General features: G+C 39.4%; 1 protein-coding gene and 1 long non-coding RNA gene across 40 annotated transcripts in view; one reads left to right on the forward strand and one right to left on the reverse strand.

Moving 5' to 3' along the window:
• Nucleotides 1-17,219, forward strand: part of LOC100516957 (adhesion G protein-coupled receptor E2-like) — a 47,157-nt gene extending 29,938 nt beyond the window's left edge. For 7 of the 39 annotated variants that reach the window (XM_021083638.1, XM_021083636.1, XM_021083634.1 and 4 more), the window contains 7 exons: nt 6,211-6,408; nt 6,693-6,928; nt 8,049-8,115; nt 8,520-8,611; nt 9,400-9,568; nt 9,654-9,764; nt 16,666-17,216. In XM_021083638.1, the coding sequence (XP_020939297.1) occupies nt 6,211-6,408; nt 6,693-6,928; nt 8,049-8,115; nt 8,520-8,611; nt 9,400-9,568; nt 9,654-9,764; nt 16,666-16,893 (1,101 nt within the window). In that variant the 3' untranslated portion in view covers nt 16,894-17,216. Of the gene's footprint in view, nt 1-6,210; nt 6,409-6,692; nt 6,929-8,048; nt 8,116-8,519; nt 8,612-9,399; nt 9,569-9,653; nt 9,765-13,168; nt 15,545-16,665 lie in introns of those variants that run through there. The other 32 variants (XM_021083670.1, XM_021083666.1, XM_021083648.1 and 29 more) reach the window with 15 other exon arrangements.
• LOC110259332 lies at nt 8,462-9,526 on the reverse strand. The gene is made up of 2 exons (XR_002341614.1): nt 9,396-9,526; nt 8,462-8,607 (listed from the first exon to the last, which is right to left on the reverse strand). It is a non-coding gene; the product is annotated as an uncharacterized LOC110259332 (long non-coding RNA).

A 22,558-nucleotide genomic window follows, 5' to 3' on the forward strand; every position in this document is an offset into this window, starting at 1 on the left:
CCCCAGGTCCGGTGAGAGCGTAGGGTGTGGCAGGGTGGGGGGAGGGGATGCACTGGGAAGCACAGCTTTCTGCTAGCTAGCAGGTCTGTAAGCTTGCTGTGGCGTGGGGGGTATTCTATGGGGACCCACCCATTCTTCTCTCCCCTCCCCAGCACGGGCACAGACCAGGCTCTTCTCCTAGGTTCCCTCTGATGGGGCTTTCCACTTCCCCGCCCCTAGAGTATTGTTCCCTTCCTCTGCGACAGCTTTGTTTTCTCCTCTCCCAGGCAGTCTCTGCCCCATCAAATGGTTTCTAGACCTCCCAAGCAGTTTCTGCTCTGCCCCGCCCCCCTAGCCTGGGGACTAATCTCTGGAGCTGAGGTCTCGGTGCCCAGCCCCCTCCCCCAGGCATCCCCAGGCCCTTTCTCAGGGATTAACCTTGGCTGCGAAGTCTCGATGCCCAGCCCCCACCCAGGGGTCCCCCGGCCCTTTCCCGGGGACTAACCTCTGGAGCTGAGGATTCGGTGCCCAGCCCCCACCCAGGCGTCTCAATTTTTTGGTGACTGTGCCCGTAGTTCAGATGGTCCGTTGGGTTCTTGATCGGCTTTTCCGTACTCCTACTTACTGCTACACTCTTCTCTGCATCTGGAGATTCCTCCGGTTCGTTTGATCTTTCCCCCAGTAGGTGACTTTCCAGGGTGCGGGATCCCTTTCTCCTCCGCAGTTCCCTTTCAGGAGCGCCCGTCCCACTCGGATTCACCTTCTCTCACTCTCCTCTTTTCTCCCGTTCTGCCCAATAATGTCACAAACTTCTTGCCGTTATTGGAGTTTAAGTTCCTCTGCCAGCGATTGGTTGCTGTTCTGTGTGAGTCATTTCTTCTGTAGATGTGCTTTTTTTGTTGTGTTTGTGGGAGAGGGCAAGCGTGTCCCTCTACTCCTCTGCCATCTTGTCCTTGGGGGGTGTGATTTTAAAAGGTATTTTTTTTTATATTCCCTTTCTAATATGTCATTGCAATATTGCAAAAATGGCCATTCTACCCATAGCAATCTACAGATTTAATGTGATCCCAATCAAATTACCTATGATACTTTTCACAGAACTACAACAAACAATCTAAAAATTCATATGGAACCACAAAAAAAACCCAGAATTGACAAATCACGCCTAAGGATAAAAAAGCAAAGTAGGGAGCATATCTCCCAGACTTGAGATTTCTCTTTTTTCATTTCTTATTTTGTTTATTTGGGTTCTTTCTCTCTTCTTTTGAGTCTGGCAGGGGTTTGTCAATTTAGTATAACCTTTCAAAGAACCAGCTCTTGGTTTATTGATTTTTTCCTATTGTTTTTAATCTCAATTTTATTGATTTGCTTTCTGATCTATGATTTCCTTCCTACTGCTAATTTTAGGTTTTGCTCGTTCTTCTTTTTCTAATTCTTTTAGGTGGTATGTTAGGTTGTTGATTTGAGGTTTTTCTTCTTTTTTGAGGAAGACCTGTATCTCTATGAACTTCCCTCTAAGAACTGCTTTTGTGGCATCCCATAGATTTTAATGATTGTGTTCATTGTTTTATGTAATTTCCTTTTTGATTTCCTCATTGACCCATTGGGTTTTTAATAGCATGCTGTTTAGTTATCATGTAGTTAGTTTTTTCTGATTTATTTTCCTGTGGTTGATTTCTAGTTTCATGCCAGTGTGGTCATCGAAGATATTTGAAATAATTTCTATACTCTTAAATTTGTTGAGGTTATTTTTGTGCCCCAGTATGTGGTCAATCATAGATAATGTTCCATGTGCACTTGAAAAGAATGCATACTCTGGGTTTTTTTGGATGCAATGTCCTAAAAATATCAATTAAGTCTAACTGTTCTATTGTCTTTTAGGATCTCTGTTGTCTTAATGATATTCTATCTAGAGGATCTGACTATTGACCTGAGTGAGGTGTTAATGTCTTCTACTATTACTGCGATCCCGTCAATTTCTCCTTTTACGTCTGTTAGTATTTGTTGTATGTATTTGGGTGCTCCTATGTTAGGGGCATATATATTGACGATTGTAATATCCTTTTCATGAAATATTCCTTTTATCAACAAATAGTGTCCTTCTTTGTCTTTCTTTATGGCCTTCATTTTAAAGTCTATTTTTTATATAAGTATTGTAATTCCTGTTTTCCTCTCATTTCCATTTGCATGAAATATACTTTTCCATCACTTCACTTTCAATTTATTTGTGTCCTTTACCCTAAGATGAGTCTCTTGGTAGGCAACAAATTGTAGGTTCTTGTTTTTTTTTTAATCTGGTCTGCCACTCTCTGTCTTTTGATTGAAGCATACAGCCCATTGATATTTAAGGTAATTATTAATAAATATGTTATTTATTGCCACTTTAAACCTTGTTTTCCAGTTCAGTCTATGTTTCTCCTTTGTTCCTTTCTTTTCTGGTTTGATAATTTCCTTTTATTTTATGAATGTGTCCTCTTACTTTTAGTTTTTGTGAATGTATTATTTGGTTTTGATTTGTGCTTGCCCTGTTTTTCAAGTATGCTAACCCCTTCTTATATTGCTTGCTTTAGCCTGATAGTCATAGAGGCACAAACACATCCCAAATAAAAAGCGTCTAGATTTTCTTACTTTCCATCCCACATTTTATGATTTTGAAGTCCTTTTTTAACATCATCATGTTCATCCTTTTGTTGTTCCTTGTGTTTATCGTCACTTTTACAAATATGTGGGCTTTTTTCCTTTTAGCCCTGTATACTGACTTATTTAAGTGATTACTTTGCATTTCCGATTTCCTCTATCCTATATCTTCTTTTTTCTATTTAGAGGACACGTTTCAGTTTCTTTTATAGTGGTTTTAGTATTGCTGTGTTCTTTTATATTTTGTTTGTTGGAGAAATTCTTTATTTCTCCTATTTTAAATTATATTCTTTATGCATAGAGTACTCTAGGCTGCACATTTTCCCCTTTTAGAATGTTGTCTTTTTTGTTGTTGTTGTTGTTGTTGTTGTTGCCTTTTCTAGGGCCGCTCCCACGGCACATGGAGATTCCCAGGCTAGGGGTCCAATTGGAGCTGTAGCCACTGGCCTACGCCAGAGCCACAGCAACGAGGGATCCGAGCCACATCTGCAACCTACACCACTGCTGACAGCAATGCCAGATCCTTAACCCCCTGAGCAAGGCCAGGGATCAAACCCACAACATCATGGTTCCCAGTTGGGTCATTAACCACCGCGCCACGACAGGAACTCCTAGAACTTTGAATATATCTTGCCACTCTCTTCTGGCCTGTAGCATTTCTGTAGAAAAATCAGATGATAGCCTTATGAGGGTTCCTTTACAACAAGTGCTTTGTTTTTCTCTTGCTGCCTATATAATCCTCTCTGTATATTTAATCTTGCCATTTTTATTATAATATATCTTGGTATAGATCTGTTTGGGTTCAACTTGTTTGGGGCCATCTGTGCTTCCTGTATCTTGATGTCTATTTCCTTTATATTTGGAAAGTTTTCATCCATAATTACTTCAAATATATTTCCAATCCCTTTTCCTTTTTCTTCTCCTTCTTGAATACCTATTATGTGTAGATTGGCCTATTTTGTATTATTCCATAGATCTCTTATACTGCTTTCATGTTTTTTCCTTTGGTGTTGTGTCTGCTGTCCTGATTGGGTGCTTTCCATTATTATACTTCCAAGTCACTTATTCATTCCTCTGCATTATTCATTCTTCTCTTCAATTCCTTTAACTCAGCTTGTGTCTTTGCAAATGAATTTTCTAATTTTTCCTACCTCCTCCTTATAATATCTAACTCCTTTCTAAAGTAAACTGCATTACAGTTCATATCTGCTCTTAATTCCTTCAGTATAATCATTACCTCCTTTTTGAACTCAGTGTCTATTAGACTGCAGAGAATGATAGACTTTTCTTAAAGTCAGTTGTAGAACTTGAATTCCATCTGCAAAATCAATTCACAGCAGCACCTAGATGGGTGTTTGACTTCAAAGCTAGAACTGTTCATGTGTACCCCAGGGGAGGGGGGTATATTTTTCTGCTGACCACGAGTGTCTTCTGGACTGGACTGTTCATGGGTTGCAGAAGGGAACTTTGATGATGGCAGAGGTGAAGGGGACCAGGGGAGCTAGTGAGTACAGGAGAGTCAGGAGCTGTCTTTGCCTCCTCACCTAGCCATGGGAGCTGGTAAATTTTCTGGCTCACCCAAACCAAAAACTCTCTGGAGATTTCAAGGAATAGAGTATTTACTGAAATAAATGTGGCACCCACATGAAATGAGGCATGAAAAGTATCCCAGCAATGGTCAGACATCATAAGAGCCCCCAGAATTTTGACCAATACTCTAAGGGTATGTGACCTACAGCCATGTCACTAAATACCGCGATATTCATACTTTTACTTATATACTGCTTCCTATTTATTATAGAGTTAAGATAGTTAAGTTTTGAATCCCAATAGAACAAGAGAGTGAACACTGAAGATTCTCCATCCCAAGCCCAACACCATACACCTAGTTCCTCTGGTTCCAACAAGCAAAGTTTTTAGTTTCTCCTGAACATTTTTATGGATATTTTATACATATAAAAATAATTCTGTATTTCTTCCTTTGTCCTTTTTTCACACACCTGGTAAGTTAGTCCTTTGATTCTACAAAGAGATTCTCCATCACTCTTTGGCCACATTGCATTCCGTAGGGGGAATTTGCTGTACGTTATATATCAAGGCCTCTCACAGTGGATGTTTTTGTTAGATCATTTGCTATTACCAATAATGATGCAATGTTTAGACTTACTTCACTGTTGTTGTGTTTGAATATGCAGTTAGGATGGATGCTGGGTCAAATTCATCATTGCATGTTAATAGAGTTTTCCAAATTTCAGCACATCTAAGTCATACCTGTGAACACTGCATTCAGTTTTACATAAAGGTGTGTGTTTATTACACCCTTCCCCCAAGGTGACTATCAATTTTTTCCATGTTTACACATTTAAGAGTTAAATATATTATCTAGGGGAAAAATGTGACTTTTTTATGATTAGTAGAATGGAACATTTTTATCTAGGAGACATTAGTATTTCCACCTCTGGAAAAACTTTTTCACAACTTAGGTATATTTTTCCATTTGCTTATTCTTATATTTCTCATGGATTTGGGGGATTCTTTTTTATTTTATTTGTGAAACCAAAGATTCTCAAAATTTATGATGCATCAAAATCAACTGGACAGATTATGATTTTTTTTATTTTTTATGTATATAATGATTTTTATTTTTTTCCATTATAGCTGGTTTACAGTGTTCTGTCAATTTTCTACTGCACTGCATTGTGACCCAGTTACACATACATGTATACACCCTTTTTTTCTCAAAATCATGATTTATTTTTTAACACTTTACTCCTAAACAAAGTCAAACTGATAGATGTTTCCAAAATTAAAATATACCAACAATACCCAATTGCTCTTTATTTAGATGTATCTACTTTAAACATTTTTACTTCCATTTTCTTTGTAATTTGCCTGTTTTCTATCTCCCTCTCTCTCTCTCTCTCTCTCTCTCTCTTTCTCTCTCCCTCCCTCCCTCCCTCTGCTCAACTTTCACTGAAATGACATTGGTGGGTACTTTCTTTTCATTCTCCTCATGGATCTATGGCGATTTTCAAAAAGAGGCAGAAAATAGGAATTTTTAGCCAACACCATTGCCAAAGTGTAAGCGTTTCCCCCTTTATCAAACTATGAAGCTCTAAATCTCTAAGGATTAGTGACACCAAGAAAAAAGTATTGCAAAGATGAGATCACTGGAGTCCATGCTGGGGAGTTGATACCTGGACATCAAGTCTCCAGGTAGAGACATCAGCACATGATGGGAATGAAGGATGGTGCTCCACGTGTGGAGCCTCACGCCTCAGTGAACTTCTCAGGGGGACCAAAACTTTAGAAATGCCCAAAAGTCTACTGGAAAATAAATGCTTGTGAGTACCAGGACTTTGTCTTGACTAAAGACTATCCTGTACTTCAATTCCTCCAAGAAGAGAAATAGTCATTTCAGACCCCTAAAACTAACATTCTAAACCTGGAGTCTAACATTCTAAATATCACAAATTTAGCTGGATCCTCCATTCCTGATTATCCTTTGCCTAAAAATAAAAATAAAAATGGTGGAAGGGACATTACCCAAGAGCAGGAAAGTGTGATGGTGATCTGCTCTCCGCTGGGTCCCAGGAAGAGAATACTTCACTCAATGTGATCACCTACATCGGGCTGACCCTCTCTCTGCTGTGCCTCCTCCTGGCGGCCCTCACCTTCCTGCTGTGCAAACCCATCCAGAACACCAGCACCTCACTCCACCTGCAGCTCTCCATCTGCCTCTTCCTGGCCCACCTGCTCTTCCTAATAGCCATCGACAGAACTGAGATCAAGGTACTTATACTGCCCCAAAATGCCACTGCCCTGCCCCAGGGGATGCTGAGTTCATGAAGTCATGCTGCCTTGGACACCTTTAAAAAAAATGGCCTGGGATCTAGGTAAGGTTAGATGGGTAAGTAGCCAACTTCACAGTGACACACACAACTAGAAGATAGACACTCCACTGACAACCCCTTCATATACATCACCATTCTCCCTAGTGGCAAGGTATAAAGGAGGTTCTGGGGCCATGCCCCATACTTAAAACCTTTCCTTGTAACACCTTACTGCTCCCCCAGGTGCTGTGTAGCATCATCGCAGGTGCCTTACACTATCTCTACCTGGCCTCCTTCACCTGGATGCTGCTGGAGGGCCTGCACCTCTTCCTCACTGCACGCAACCTGATGGTGGTCAACTACTCCAGTGTGAACAGGTTCATGAAGAAGCTCATGTTCCCTGTGGGCTATGGAGTCCCGGCTGTGATTGTGACCATATCTGCAGCAACCCGGCCTCATCTCTATGGAACATCCAGCCGGTAAAAGCACATTCCCTCTGTTCTTATCCTCCCCAGCATAACTGTGGCCATCATAGTACCAACATACCACTTCATTTTTTAAGTTATTTTTTATTGAGGTAACATTGGTTTCTAAAACTGTATAAGTTTCATGTGTCCAACATTCTCTTTCTACCTCTGTATACCCTACAACTTGCTCACCATCCAAAGAGCAGTTTCCATCCATCACCATCACCATACCGTTGATCCTTTACCCATTTCACCTCCACACATACCCATCCCTTTCCCTCTTATAGCCAGTAGTCTGTTCTCTGAAATAAGGGAGGAGGGGTGGCTTGTTTTGTTCATTTATTGGTTTATTGGTATGAAATCATACTTTGTCTTTCTCCTCCTTCACATCTCAGCTTAAAGACCATTCAGTTCTCTCAGGGAACCCTTCTCAATATCTCAATCTTCTATAACCCAAACTAGGTTATGGAGCCAGTTACATGTTCCCATAGTTCCTCATACTTCATCATAAAACTCATCATCTATTGTCTAATTGTCCACTTGCCCATTTAGCTGGGAACTCCCTGATGACAAATAACATTCTATCGTAATCACAACTGGGTGTTCTGAGCCAAGTATGGATCATGATATGAGAGGGAAAACTCTACGCTTGTCCAATAAAGCATAAATTACTTTCTATGTTACTTTTATTTTTCTTTAAAACAGTTTATTTTCAATGGTCTGAGGGCCAAAACTTAGAAGAGATACTTAAAAGGAACTTACCTTTTATAAACCACATTTTAAGGTGACTGATATGTAAAAGCTGTATATAATCAATGTATGTAGCTCAATGAATTGGGAATAAGTATACAGATGGACCTTCATCAGCATTAAGGGCATATACAAGCTTTAAATTATGCAAGGTAGATAAGTTTGGGGGATGGACTATAGAACTTAGCACCTCTAGCTAATAATATTGTATACCTAAAATTTGCCAAGCAGGTAGAACTTATGTGAAATATTCTCACCAAAAAAGTAATAATAATAATAATAGAGGCAGAAAAAATTGGGGGAAAGTGGGATAGGTTTATTGACTAATGCTTTGACTACTCAGGCCAAAATATTCTTGAATCTCCTCCCATTTCCTTCATAGATGCTGGCTCCACACAGAAGAAGGATTTATATGGACCTTTCTTGGTCCTGTCTGCACCATCTTCTCTGTGAGTAATGGATGACACAGAGCATTCCTCCTGCCAAGCTGAGGGCCACTCAAAGAACAGGAGTATAAGGAAGGTTACAGGAAGGATGACCAGTTATTCCAGTTTGTTGAGGGATGAGGGGTTCCCAGGATGCAAGAATTTCCATTTTCAAACTAGGATGGAGGGGTTTCCTGAGATGTGCAACTTTCAATGCTAAAACATGGAAGTTCTCATGCAAACTGGGACAAGTTGGCCACCTTGTTACAGGACAAGAATGTGTTTAAATTACTAGGAGCTTGGTCTGGCTTTCTATGACCATGGTGAAATACAAAAACTCCCCACCTGCTGGGTTAGGTGTTGGATGAACCAGTAGGAAAGGTTAGCAAAGGTGGATGAATTCAATATGTCTTATGGTGTTTCTGCAGATTAATCTAGTCTTCTTCCTTATAACCTTCTGGATTCTGAAAAACAAGCTCTCCTCACTCAACAATGATGTGTCCACTCTCCGGAACACTAGGTGAAGTACACATCACACCCCATGAAAAGCATGATCCAGGAGACAGGACACGTGGTGCCCAGCTCCTGATAACTTTTAATGAGTATTCTAGTGGGGGCTTGAGCAGGGATTTGCAGCCACCCTCCTGGGCAGCCAGCTCAGATACTATGTTTTGCTGCTGAAACCAAAGCCAAAAAATTCCATTCGTCTATAATTCGAGAATGAAACTAGCTCTGCCACAGAGAATTGACTTCATTCTGATACTTCCATGGCCTATGATAAAGGTCCTGAGAACATTTACATCTTTATTAACCTTTTAGGAAATTATATAACTGACCAGAACCCAGCATGTCCTTTTGTGTCCAAAACATGATACATGCTCTTCCCTCTGTTCTTACCCACTGCTCCACCTGGTGAAATCAAGTTCATTATCCACATAGCACATCTCCTAAGAGACTAAACTCTAAGGTTTGAGAAAACAGAAATCTTGCCTTTGTTATTTATAATGCACAAAGCTCAGCACACAGTAAGGTGAACAAAACATCCTCAGTAAAGTCAATTGATTTAAATTGTAAATATGCAAGTAACATCATGATATTACCAAAACCCACATTATGAAGTCTCACTACAACTTCAGTCCAAGTTAAAAAGCCACCCTGGACCCAAACAGAATTTATTTTAGAGAATCATTGACAGTAAAGATCAAAGTGGCCACAACTCAGTCAGAGGCACCCATGGAGGAAAGAAGAAATGGCCTTTATTGTGTTGCTCTGGGTGTTATCATGAGCCTCCTTTCTCCTCCTACTCAGGGTGCTGACATTTAAAGCCACAGCTCAGCTCTTCATCCTGGGATGCACATGGTGTCTGGGAATCCTGCAGGTGGGGCCAGCTGCCCACGTCATGGCCTACCTCTTCACCATCATCAATAGCCTGCAGGGCGTCTTCATCTTCCTGGTGTATTGCCTCCTCAGCCAACAGGTACTGCTGTCTGACTCCCACTCAGGACTCTTCTCATCCTCACTCCTCTCAGTGAGCTGACCCAGAGCATGATTTGCTTCTACAGGTCCGAGATCAATACAGGAAATGGTACAAAAGAGTCAAGGAAACCAAAACTGAGTCTGAGGAGTACACGCTTTCCAGCAAGACTATATCTGATCCCTCTAAACACAGTATGGTAAGCTCATGCACTCCTCCCAGAGCACTTTGTTAACTGATCCATTGAGCAGTAGATTCATAACACATTGGACAATTAGGTATAAAGCATGTCATACCCTACGATGGCTCACATTGGTTTACACTTAGACTCACTTGAAGCATTTCTCTGTCATAAAAGAAAGTCTTCCTCTGCTTCTGCTCATTGTGTTTTAAGGCTCACTTGGACTCCTGTACATAACTATCTTCTTATTCCCCACTCGGGTTGAGCACCCATTCTGTGTAACATGTTGCGTGGTTTTTTTCATTTCACTTGGTGAGGAGACACAAAATACTTGCAGAAGCACAGAGTGTTGCTTTGGTAAGCTCAAGAAGCATGAACTCATAACCTGAAACAAGGATCTACAAGCTATTCAGGGTCATACAACAATCCTTTAGCTCATGTCACCCACACTACCCCTCTATATAAAGAACAAGAAACAACTGTTGTTATGGTCACAAAATAAAATGAAATAAGATTAAGTTGGATTGGAGAATTTCCTCAAAAGTGTGCAAATATTCCTGGTATTTGGAACACACCCAAACAATGGAAAACCAAGGAGAAACACATGAGAGATTCTCACAAAGTGGACTGTATCAAGCATTTGCATTTTATGCTTTACAAGAACATTTCTCATATTTTTATGCCTATGTCCTTCACTCCAGAACTTGGGGGTAAGGAGTTCCCATAATGGCTCAGCAGAAATGAATCTGACTAGCATCCATGAGGACGCAGGTTCAATCCCTGGCCTCGATCAGTGGGTTAAGGATCCGGCATTGCCATGAGCTGCAGTGTAGGTCAAAGATGTGGCTAGGATCCCACATTGCTGTGGCTGTGGCGTAGGCTTTCAGCTACATCTCCAATTCTACCCCTAGCCTAGGAACCTCCATGTGCCATGTGTGCTGCCAAAAAAACAAACAAAAAAACTTGGAGGCAAGTTTTATTATGTTCGCACTTGATCTACAGAGTCAACATTAATTGTGCAAGGACTTAAGCCAATCCTTTCTCCCCTTGTTCATGAGCCCACCACCCTGCCTGCAAACCTTATGCATTTTCATCCACTTGCTTGTCCACTCTCTACACCTGTCCCTTCCAAAAATATCCAATCTTTGTCTCTTCCTTCAACCTCCTTCCTCTTCCAAGCAGATTTTCCTACCAACTTCTTCACAAGAAAATCAAGTCAGCAGGATGAAAAACAAGGTCGGCATTGTGCTCTCAAAAACACCAGGCATTTGGCATCTGGTTCATTCTCTCCTCCCTCCATGTTCTTACCACAGATAGACAAAATATACTTCTTACATGTTAATCCCTCCACCTACATTTGGTTCCTGACCCTCTTGACTTCCCAAGATCTTTACTTCCTTGTTCATACATTCTCTCTCTCTCCACCTTATGCACTCTTCACCTTATCAACAGTTCCACCTTCATTGCAACATGATAAGTCTTTCTCTTCTTAAACATTATACCTCTTCTTCCTCTACACACTCAAAACTGGCCTTGGCCTTCATCGTTTCACCAAACAGCACTCTCTAAACCTTCAATGACCCTTACATCACCAGATGAAATAACCATTTTTTGTATCTCTTGGTAGTATTGGACCTGCTCCATCATGAAACAACTTTTTTGTACCTGTCTCAGCACTCCCTGAAATTCTTCCAATCTCCCTAGCTCTGATTGCTTCATCTTCTTTTATTTCATCTACTCTACCCGTTGACTCCAGAAAAAATTCTACCCCAACACATACCCTAAGCAATCTCATTCACAGAGTCTCATTGCACCATGCAGAAGGAGCAATGCCCAGATATGTTTCTCTAGCCCTGAATTACCAGTCATCACCAGATCACTCTTCATAGTTGTCTATTTCATACATATACTTGTCTTAGAATCAGGTCAACCTGGTCATAACAATAATTACCATATTTTTTACTAACATAATCCTTTTCAAGTTCTCTCATCTTTTTGAGTGACATCTCCATTCATATAATTGACCCAGTCATGACTTGGAACATCTTTGACATTATCATTTCCCCTACCTTGTCTCACCCAAATAAACCCATTGCTACAGTGTGCTATTGTATCTTCCTCAGTAGCTCATAAATCTATCTGTTGACACCATCTTCATCACCTTCTTCCTAGTTCCAGCTGCCATCTTCCCTTGGCTTGATTGCAATTCCTTCAAACTGCTCTCCCCCTCCACTCTTCTCCCCAGTCAAAGGGGTTTTCCACATAAAAGTCAGTGTTACCACCTCAAAAAGTTTTATGATTATATACCACCCTGCATAAAAGTCCCCCAAATGGTTCTTCATTGCCACTAGGAGCAAGAACAAAATATGTTCAAATTTCCCCAAAATCCTTATCAAAGCTTCTTACTGCTTTTTCTGTAACTTAATGTGTGTGCAATGTTTTTTCATCATTCATCATGGTTTTGATTTCCATTTCCCTAATCTCCACTGACGTTGAGCACATTTTCATGTGCTTACTAGCCTTTTGCATCCCTTCTTCAGGGACATATCTATTCAAATATTTTCCATATTTTTAACTGAGTCATTTTTCTTTTATTGATAACTTGTAAGAATTCTAATTCTAGATACATATTCTTACCAGATGTGTGATTGCAATTAATTTCTCCCATTCCATGGGCTGACTTTTCACTCTCTTGACCATGTCTATTGATGTACAAAAGTTTTCAATTTTGAAGAAGTCCAATTTATCTATTTTTTGTGCACTTGTACTTTGAATGTCGTATCTTAAAAGAAATCACCTAATACAAGATCACAAAGATTTACACGTATGTTTTTTCTGAGTTCTATAGTTTTAGTAATTGCATACAGATTTATGATCCATGTGAAGTTAATTTTTTAATGGTTTGAGTTTTCTAATTTTGTTTGAGGTCCACATTCTTTCGCATGTGGACATGCAGTTCTCCCATTGTCACTTAGTGAAAAAAAATGTTCTTTCCCCCAATGAATTGTATTGACACTCTTGTCAAAATAAGTTCATCTGAAAACATGGCTCTTCCTTTCAACTCTCTTGGTTCCTGTAGTTTTGTGGTAAATTTGACATTGGGAGATTGACTGCACTAATTTGTTCTTTTTCAAAATTATTTTAGCTCTTTTGGATCCCTTGAAGTTCTGTATAAATTCTCATATGTGCTGGTTAATTTCTGAGAAGAAATGAACTGAGATATTGATAAGGATTGTTTTGGATATGTAGGTCACTTTAGGGGAATATTGCCTTTTTAACTAAATTGTCTTCCGATCCATGAACATGCGATTTTTCCCATTTCTTTGGATCTTCTTTGACTTCTTTTGATAATCTTTTATGACTTTCAGTGTAAAAGTCTTGCACTTTTTAACGTAGTACCTTTTTTACACATTCTTTCTCAGGATAATTAAGTCAGCAGCTGAACAAGATGATCTATTATGGCAGATGATGAGGAAAATTCTGAACTGTTATCTTTGGGCAAAAAGTTAAAAAAAATAATTTTTCATGTTTGTTACAAGTAATTCCGAGGCTCCATTGAGGAAGAAAGGACAAAGGGAAGGTTTCACATTCAGTTACTGGAGTTTTCTGGTTTTCTGCTCCATATGGTATGCTCACCTCACTTCCAGCAGTCAAGTACCTATTACCCAATTCCCCAGTTGCCTTGGATTAAATCGTCTGCTTCAACTGCTTTGCTACAAAGAAATTCTTCAAGTTGAAGATATATGACAAGGAAAATGAGCCGAAATGATTATCTTAAAATACCATATGAGAGGCAATAAGGTTCAGATATCTACTTATAGGATAAAGAACGAGTTTGGTTTACCAAGTTTTTCTTGGTTTATCTCCTAGGTAACACCTGCATTACAGGCAACCTAGGACAGTTGGTCTCCATACATCATGCTTCAACTTACTCTCCATTTCTAAAATTACTAATTTATTCATTAGAAAAAATGTATTTTATTACTTACCATGTGCTGCACATAAGTTAAAACAGATCTAGCTTCTGATTTCACAGAGCTTACATATAAAAATAAAACACTTTCCTCAGCATAAAATCAGAACCCTGTCAATAGAGTCTCTACATCTTCACACTGTGTAAGCTGATCTGGGTTTTAAAAAAGTGTATATTGCTTTTTCACTTTTTTGAAGTTTTATTTACATATATAACATATTCTTTCATCAAAATTGGGAAGTTATTGCATTGCAGTATATTGCTAATAATTGAAGTTCCCTAGATTTCATGGAAAAGGATGATTTTTCAGATGTAAAACATCAAAATTTTTCAATTGGTTGTGCTTTCAATTACTTAGATTCTAATTTTTAATTGAAATTTTTCTTAATTTGTTTTAAATATGTAACCATCAACTCATAATGAATGACAAAATAAATGGGGGTATTATCTGTATAAGTTAAAAAGAATAAAATGCAAATGTAGCATAGCTTCTATAAAGACATGAAGATATCGCCCATGTACATTGTTATGTGAAAGAAAACAGCAACCTGAAACATAACATGCACAGTGTTATCTAGATTATTCTTCAAAAGAGTAATGTATATTTTAGATTTGCAAAGTCAAGAGCTTATGTTTGCTGGCAGTAATTAAAGGTTTAGTATCTTCTTTGTTATATCTGAGATGTTGCAACAAGAATATATTACTACTAATGTGATTTAAAAGTTATAAGGATTTGCTTTGAATCTGTAAGGAAGAATACACATTCTATTCATAATGAATAATATTTCTGCTAAGGGTACAGGGATTGGGATAGAGGTCTAGAAGAAAGTTGGCAGTATCTCTCATTTGTGATGCAGTATTTAAAATTACAGCATAAGCACATAGTGTTTGTGTACTTCACAATAAATGGCATAAAGAATAAGAAATTTCTAGATGTTTGGATAAACAGTTCAATTTTTTTAATAACTACTTATTTTTAGTTTGACGTGAAGATAAAGATAAATGCAAAAAAAAGTATAACATTAAAATTTATAAAGAAGAGCAAGTAGTCTGGAACACAGGCAGCTCTGGGGTGCCACTTTCCCCAAGTCTTATATGTGTGATTATATGGAGCCACTGCTCTCACCTTAGTGCAAGGCCATGATGCTGTAGGTGGAGGGGGAACCATAAGATAAGAATATTTATAGGCTCACCTTCTCCCTTCCCCTTAAGAAGAATTCTTAAGCTATTCAACTTCTTCTGCCTCCCAACACTGAAGCCCTGTGTTCTGTAGTCGATCATGGGCCTTGCTTTTTGCATACCAGGGTAATAGCAAGCAAGGATTTCAAGACAGATATGGGATCTTTGCCCTTCTCTACTCTAGAGAGCAAGTCCATAAACCTATCAAATAATCAGCTGGAATCCATTCCAAATTTGTGATTCTTTCTTTAAAATATTTGCTAAGAAGGAGCAGTTAAACAAATCAGAGTTCAAATACAGTAGGACAAAAACATAACTCTGGGAAAAAAACATGAAGCAAAAAAAATCAGTCACAGAATCTTATGGATAGTTTGATTCAAGATTTTTTAAATAGGTAGATACATACATGTCTTTGTATTAAAATTTACAGAAATTAATAGGTATATTACAAAGTATAAATCATGAGTACCTTTGTAAGCAAGAAAGAAAATGTATGTCCACATGTGCCCATGTGTTGAAGAAATCAGCTGTGGAGTAGGGAACTCTTTTCATGTTTTGCTGCAAACATACATTGTTTAACTCCTTTAACAAAAAAATCATATTTTATGATTTGAAAAATAAAAATAAAACTCTAAGATGTTACAAAGAAAAAAGAAAGAAATTCGTATATATGGATAATTAGCCGCTTCTCACTTAAGTGTTCACATCTAGAGGGGATTCCTTCTCTGGATTATAGGGGAAGTTTACAATTTTTTGGTGTGTTTGTATTTTCCATACCAATTACTCATCTCTCCCCCAGAAACCATTAATTCTCCCAAAGCATACAATATCCTTTGGATGTGAAAGGAAGAGAAGTTGTAAACAACACCCAGTCACACCCAATATGCTATATTGACTTCACTGCTTAAAAATCTCTACTTTCTGAAGAAGACAGTTCACAGTATTTGTCCAATATGCAAACCTCCTAAAAACAAGGGTCCCAAGGAACTACTAAACAATGGCCCAAGCAGTAATCCTAGTTTGCCTCCTATCACACCCTCATGGAATTTCAGAACTGGGAAATTCAGTTTGTACTGACCTCAGTTTAAGCACTAGCTCATCTGTTTCCCATTTATTCACCTTAGACAAATTATTTCCTAGCATATGTCTTAGCTTCCTCATCCTTAACCTTATCCTTTTCTCCCCCAGTTCTCTATAGGGCCGCATCAGATTTTCCCACCTAGCCCTTTTCATCATCACTCTTTCACATTTTCTCATCTGGACTCCACTGCCATCTAGCTGATCAGATCAGCCTAAGGAGTTCCCATTGTGGCTCAGTGGCAATGAACTTGACAAGCGTCCATGAGGATGCGGGTTTAACCCCTAGCTTTGCTCATTGGGATTAAGGATCCTGTGTTGAAGTGAGCTGTTGTCTAGTTTGCAGATGCAGCTCAGATCCTACATTGCTGTGTCCATGGTGTAGACTGGAGGCTACAGCTCCAATTTAACCCCTAGCCTGGGAACTTCTATATGCCACAGATGCAGCCCTAAAAAGACAAAAAAAAATTCAGGTCCATAATAGTGTCCCCCAATCTTTGACTCTTTCCAGCTCCTTTCTAAGCTCTACATTCTTCCAATTTCTCACATAAGCCACTATTTCCCAGGTTCTCAGAATACCCAATGCCTAAGCCTTGGATTCCTGAGCCATGCCCCTGCATCCCCAGAAGACCAATACTGCAATTTTGATTCCATTTAGGGTATATCCACTGTCTCTGGTTTCCATTACAGGAAGTCAGGATTTCTGGTTCCCAGACTCCTCTAGCCTCAAACTTCCAGTTTCCAGACCCTAAGGATAACAACTTCTGGAAATTAGCAGAAAGGGGGCTGAATCCTAGCATGCTGTTCATCTACCACACAACAGGAAGTTTCTGCTCTAAAACCTATGAAGCATGGGGTGCAAGAAGACTGACCTCCACGCTGCAGACTTGTAAAGGAAAACATAAACCACTGAAATGAACCATCCCTAAGAAATGACATAATGGATGATTAAAAAAAACACCATTAACAAAGCCTGGAGGCAAGGTAAAATATTTTCAATGTTAATAAGTAATGAATATCTACAATGTACAAAGAACTTCTAAAATTCAATAATAACAAGGCTAACAAAATATTGGAGACAGAAATTCATAGGTAATTATTGGAAAAAGAAAAGCAACATGCTAAAAATACATGTAATAAAAATAATGAAATTAATAAAACAAGGAGATAATATTGCCAAACATTATCATGTTCCTGGATTGGGAAAATCAATATTGTAAAAATGGCCATCCTACCCAAAGCAATCTACAGATTCAATGCAATCCCTATCCAATTACCCAGGACATTTTTCACAGAACTAGAACAAACAATCCAAACATTTATATGGAACAACAAAAGACCCAGAATTGCCAAAGCCATCCTGAGAAACAAAAACCAAGCAGGAGGCATAACTCTCCCAGACTTCAGGAAATACTACAAAGCCGCACTCATCAAAACAGTGTGGTACTCGTATCAAAACAGACAGACAGACCAATGGAACAGAATAGAGAACCCGAACATAAACCCTGACACCTATGGTCAATTAATCTTTGACAAGGGAGGCAAGAACATAAAATGGGAAAAAGAAAGTCTCTTCAGCAAGCATTGCTGGGAAACCTGGACAGCAGCATGCAAAGCAATGAAATTAGAACACACCCTCACACCATGCACAAAAATAAACTCAAAATGGATACAAGACTTCAATATACGACAGGACACCATCAAACTCCTAGAAGAGAACACAGGCAAAACAACTCTCTGACATCAACATCATGAATATTTTCTCAGGTCAGTCTCCCAAAGCAATAGAAATTAGAGCAAAAATAAACCCATGGGACCTCATCAAACTGAAAAGCTTTTGCACAGCAAAGGAAACCCAAAAGAAAACAAAAAGACAACTTACAGAATGGGAGAAAACAGTTTCAAATGATGCAATGGACAAGGGCTTAATCTCTAGAATATATAAACAACTTATACAACTAAACAGCAAAAAAACCAATCGATCAATGGAAAAATGGGCAAAAGACCTGAATAGACTGTTCTCCAAAGAAGATATACAGATGGCCAACAAACACATGAAAAAATGCCCAACATCGCTGATTATAAGAGAAATGCAAATCAAAACTACCATGAGATACCACCTCACACCAGTCAGAATGACCATCATTAATAAATCCACAAATCACAAGTGCTGGAGGGGCTGTGGAGAAAAGGGAACCCTCCTGCACTGCTGGTGGGAATGTAAACTGGTACAGCCACTATGGAGACCAGTTTGGAGATACCTTCGAAATCTATACATAGAACTTCCTTATGACCCCGCAATCCCACTCTTGGGCATCTATCCGGACAAAACTCTACTTAAAAGAGACACATGCACCCGCATGTTCATTGCAGCACTATTCACAATAGCCAGGACATGGAAGCAATCCAAATGTCCATCGACAGATGATTGGATTCGGAAGAAGTGGTATATAGACACAATGGATACTACTCAGCCATAAAAAAGAATGACATAATGCCATTTGCAGCAACATGGATGGAGCTAGAGAATCTCATCCTGAGTGAAATGAGCCAGAAAGACAAAGACAAATACCATATGATATCACTTATAACTGGAATCTAATATCCAGCACAAATGAACATCTCCTCAGAAAAGAAAATCATGGACTTGGAGAAGAGACTTGTGGCTGCCTGATGGGAGGGGGAGGGAGCTGGAGGGATCGGGAGCTTGGGCTTATCAGACACAACTTCGAATAGATTTACAAGGAGATCCTGCTGAATAGCATTGAGAACTATGTCTAGATACTCATGTTGCAACAGAACAAAAGGTGGGGGAAAAATGTAATTGTAATGTATACATGTAAGGATAACCTGACCCCCTTGCTGTACAGTGGGAAAAAAAATCTAAAAATGTATTACTAAAAAAAAAAAATCTAAAGGGCTGAATAACATTCAGTATTGGTTAGATCAGGGTGAAATGGATATTCCCATATGGCTCTAGGATAAACTGATATAAACACTTTATTCAGCAATTTTTACTTCCTATAAAAATTTAAGACACACACACCCCAAATTCCTGCTTCTTTTGATATACCTTTAAGAAAAACTTTTTTGTTCATAGAAAGATCGTTACAAGAAGGTTTTTTTTTTGCAGTAAATTTACAAGAGTAAAAGGCTAAAAAAAATATAAGCAATAAAATGTGGAACACCAAGAGTGAACGCTAATATAAACTATGGGCTTTGGGTAATTATGATGTCTCAATATACATTCATCAACTGTAGCAAATGTACCACTCTGGTTAGTGATGTTAATAACAGTGGAGATTATACATGTCTAGAGGCAAGAGGATATGGGAAATCACTGTACTCTTCTCTATTTTGCTATTTATCTTAAACTTCTCTTAAAATATTAGCCTTTTAAAAAAGTAGAACAAATGGATAAGCAATGAGATCCCGCTGTATAGCACTGGGAACTATATCCAGTCACTTATGATGGAGCATGATAATGTAAGAAAAAGGAATGTATATATATGTAAGTGTGACTGGGTCACCTTGCTGTACAGTAGAAAATTAACATAACACTGTAAACCAGCTATAATGGGAAAAAATAATAATCATTAAATTTAAAAAAGAATTTAAAAAAATAAATAGTAGAGCAATTTGGCTGGGGCCCACATCTTCTCTTGTGGCATCCCACTTTCTCTTCTCTCCCCTAATTTGCCCCCTGAAACTTCTGCATTAACATGGTCTTTCTTGTGTTGGTTGTGATCCCACCACCAGGCTCACAGAGTCTTTACAAAAGACCATAACCCAGTCCAAAATATAAGCCCTTTTATGAATATATGAGTGCACATTGATAGCCATTCATGCCAGTTAAATTAGAAAATTACAAATAATCTACTGTGCAAGGAAAAATATATATTTCTGCATTAAAAGTAATGTTTTTTAGAGTTTTTCCAAGACTCCAAATATCTGGTATTCAAAGAGAAGAGAGAAACAGAGTGGAAAATAGTTGAAAATGGAAAAATTCTCCACATTTATTGAAAGACGTAATTTACTGACTCAAGAAGCTCAGAAACCCTAAGCATAATAAATACAAAGAAAAGCACAACTGGAGTTCCCATGTGGTGCAGTGGTGAACGAATCTGACTAGGAACCATGAGGTTGTGGGTTTGATCCCTGGCCTTGCTCAGTGGCTTAAGGATCTGGCGTTGCCATGAGCTGTGGTGTAGGTTGCAGACACGGCTCGGATCCTGCGTTGCTGTGGCTCTGGCGTAGGCCAGCGGCTGCAGGTCCAATTCGAACCCTAGCCTGGGAACCTCCATATGCCACAGGAGCAGCCCCAGAAAAGGAAAAAAAGACAAAAAGAAAAGAAAAGAAAAGCACAACTAAGCATATAATAATCAAAGTGCTGAAAATCAAAGATAAAGAGACAATCTCAAATGCAGCCAGAGAAAATTGATATGTCACATGCAGGGAAACAACAGATTTCTGTCTACTTCTTGTCAGAAATAATTGAAGGTGGAAGGTAATGTAAACTTAAAGAGTAGGAGCACTTGAAACACATGGATTTATCAAATCCAGGCATGCTATCATGAACTGCCTGACACCCCGTGGGGAATCCGGTTCATTCCTTTTCTGATCTGCCTCTGGCATTTACAGCATACCACTCATCTCCCCAGCCATGAGCATTTCCTAAGACCTTATTTATTTATTTTTTTACTTAGAGTCAATGTCTGGTTTAGTAGTAACATGATGTCCTTCCAGGCTAACTCAAAGGACTGCGTGAGACCCCGAAACACCTCGATGTATCTATCTGGATCATCAGGAAAGGTTCCCAAATCTGTTTTTATCTGCCTTAAATCCTGAAGAGAAAAAGGCACATGGACCTGCATTGGTCCCCACTGTCCATTTGCTACCTCTTGCAAAGGGAGTAAAGAGGTATATAACTTTGGCACTGGAAGGGGAGAAGAGGAGCCTTGAGTAGTATTGTAGAAGGCCGATTAACTTTGGGAGGGTCTGACCCAATTTAGCCAGGACTCGGTGGGCACCTTGGCCCTGAGGGATTTGGTATAATGCACTGGGGATATCCACAAGCCTTCCTCAGCTTAGTGTCTTCCCTCATTGTAAAGACGATCTGAATATAAAGCACCTCTTCTCATCTACAAAATAGGTCTAATTGGAGAATAGTTTTATAAGCCAGAAAGCCCTCAGATGGCCATCACTCTCCATCTGACAGGTTATATGGAGGCCAGGCTTTCATGCATAAGAAAATTAAACATTTCTTTCTTGGAGCCTGAGGGTCAAATTTTCCCATTTTTCAAGGCACATGTCAGAGGAGTTGCTGTTGAGCCTTAAGTCAGGCTCGAGGATGTGGCTCCCATTTGAAAAAGAGAAAAGACCAGTGTCCAGCGCCTATTGTCCTTTCTCAGTTATGTGAGGGCATCCCCTCTCTTGTAAGGAGCAGGTAGACATTAGTGGTAAAATGTCCCATCCAACCTTAGCTTAGCTGGAATTAACCACTCCCTTACCAGTTTAGCCTTTTCTCCCATAGTGTCGGTCCATTACCATTCTCTGGACAGAGGTGAATTAACCCAGACATGCAGGTGTCCCAAGGTTCGGAATCCTAAGACGCTCACTGTGACGTCCCTCTATTAATGTTAGGAAAGTTCCTAAGCTAGAGTTAATAGGTATATTGGATGAATCCATTGTCAGTTTCTCCAACCAGGGTGAAAGTAAATAGCAAAAAGCAAGACTGACCATGCCCAGGGAAAATCCCTAAGCTTACAGAACTGGATTATGAGGACTTTTGGCCATAAAGCCTTTTATGTCTCCCCCCTCCCCCACACAGTGCAAGAGGTCTCCTTGCATCTTGTCCTCTTAGGGACCCCAATAAAAGATGGATTTCCATAAAAAAATTGGACCCCAGCCACTCAACTAACATAATTTACTGTGAAATGCTGTCTCTAACATGCTGTAGGAAGCAGTGAAGGTGGAGTCAAGAGTCTTGTAAGGGGTCAGAGATGGTTACTCTTAACTCACCCTTCAAGAACTCACAAAAACAACATTTTTGTTTCTCACATGCACTTCAAAAATTGCTAACCTTCAGAAATATGGTGACCTGTAATTTCACAAATGCTTTTCAAAGGCTAGAGTAAATAGAGAGGAGATTTCAGGGTGGGGGAATGGGAAGCAAAGTTTGCCTCATGACTTGCTTCATCCGTCTCTGGCTATCTCTCTCGGAACACTCCATTTGGTGCTTTTTGGCATGTGGCAGGATGGTATAAAACCATGACCAGACTCCTAGCTCAATTGGACTCAGGAGGGCTGCTTTTAGCCCTATGAGGTCCCTCAGGAGCTAAAACAGAACTGCGGATGGGGACTCCACATTTGCTTTGTGTCCAGGACACATCTCAGGCTTGCACACTCATTCACGCATTTACCCTCCTTTCAGAGGCAAATGAAACTGAATAAAGCAGAAAGCAAAAGCACAAGTTGACTGCTGCTTACCCTGTGCTTGCTGGTGTATTGGATCTGGATCCTGGACGAGACCCCAAAATATGACACTGGAAGATGTTACCAGAATCCGGGTTCTTGTTCAGGG

This window comes from Sus scrofa, chromosome 2 (genome assembly GCF_000003025.6).
Source record: "Sus scrofa isolate TJ Tabasco breed Duroc chromosome 2, Sscrofa11.1, whole genome shotgun sequence".
NCBI classification, from domain to species: Eukaryota; Metazoa; Chordata; class Mammalia; order Artiodactyla; family Suidae; genus Sus; species Sus scrofa.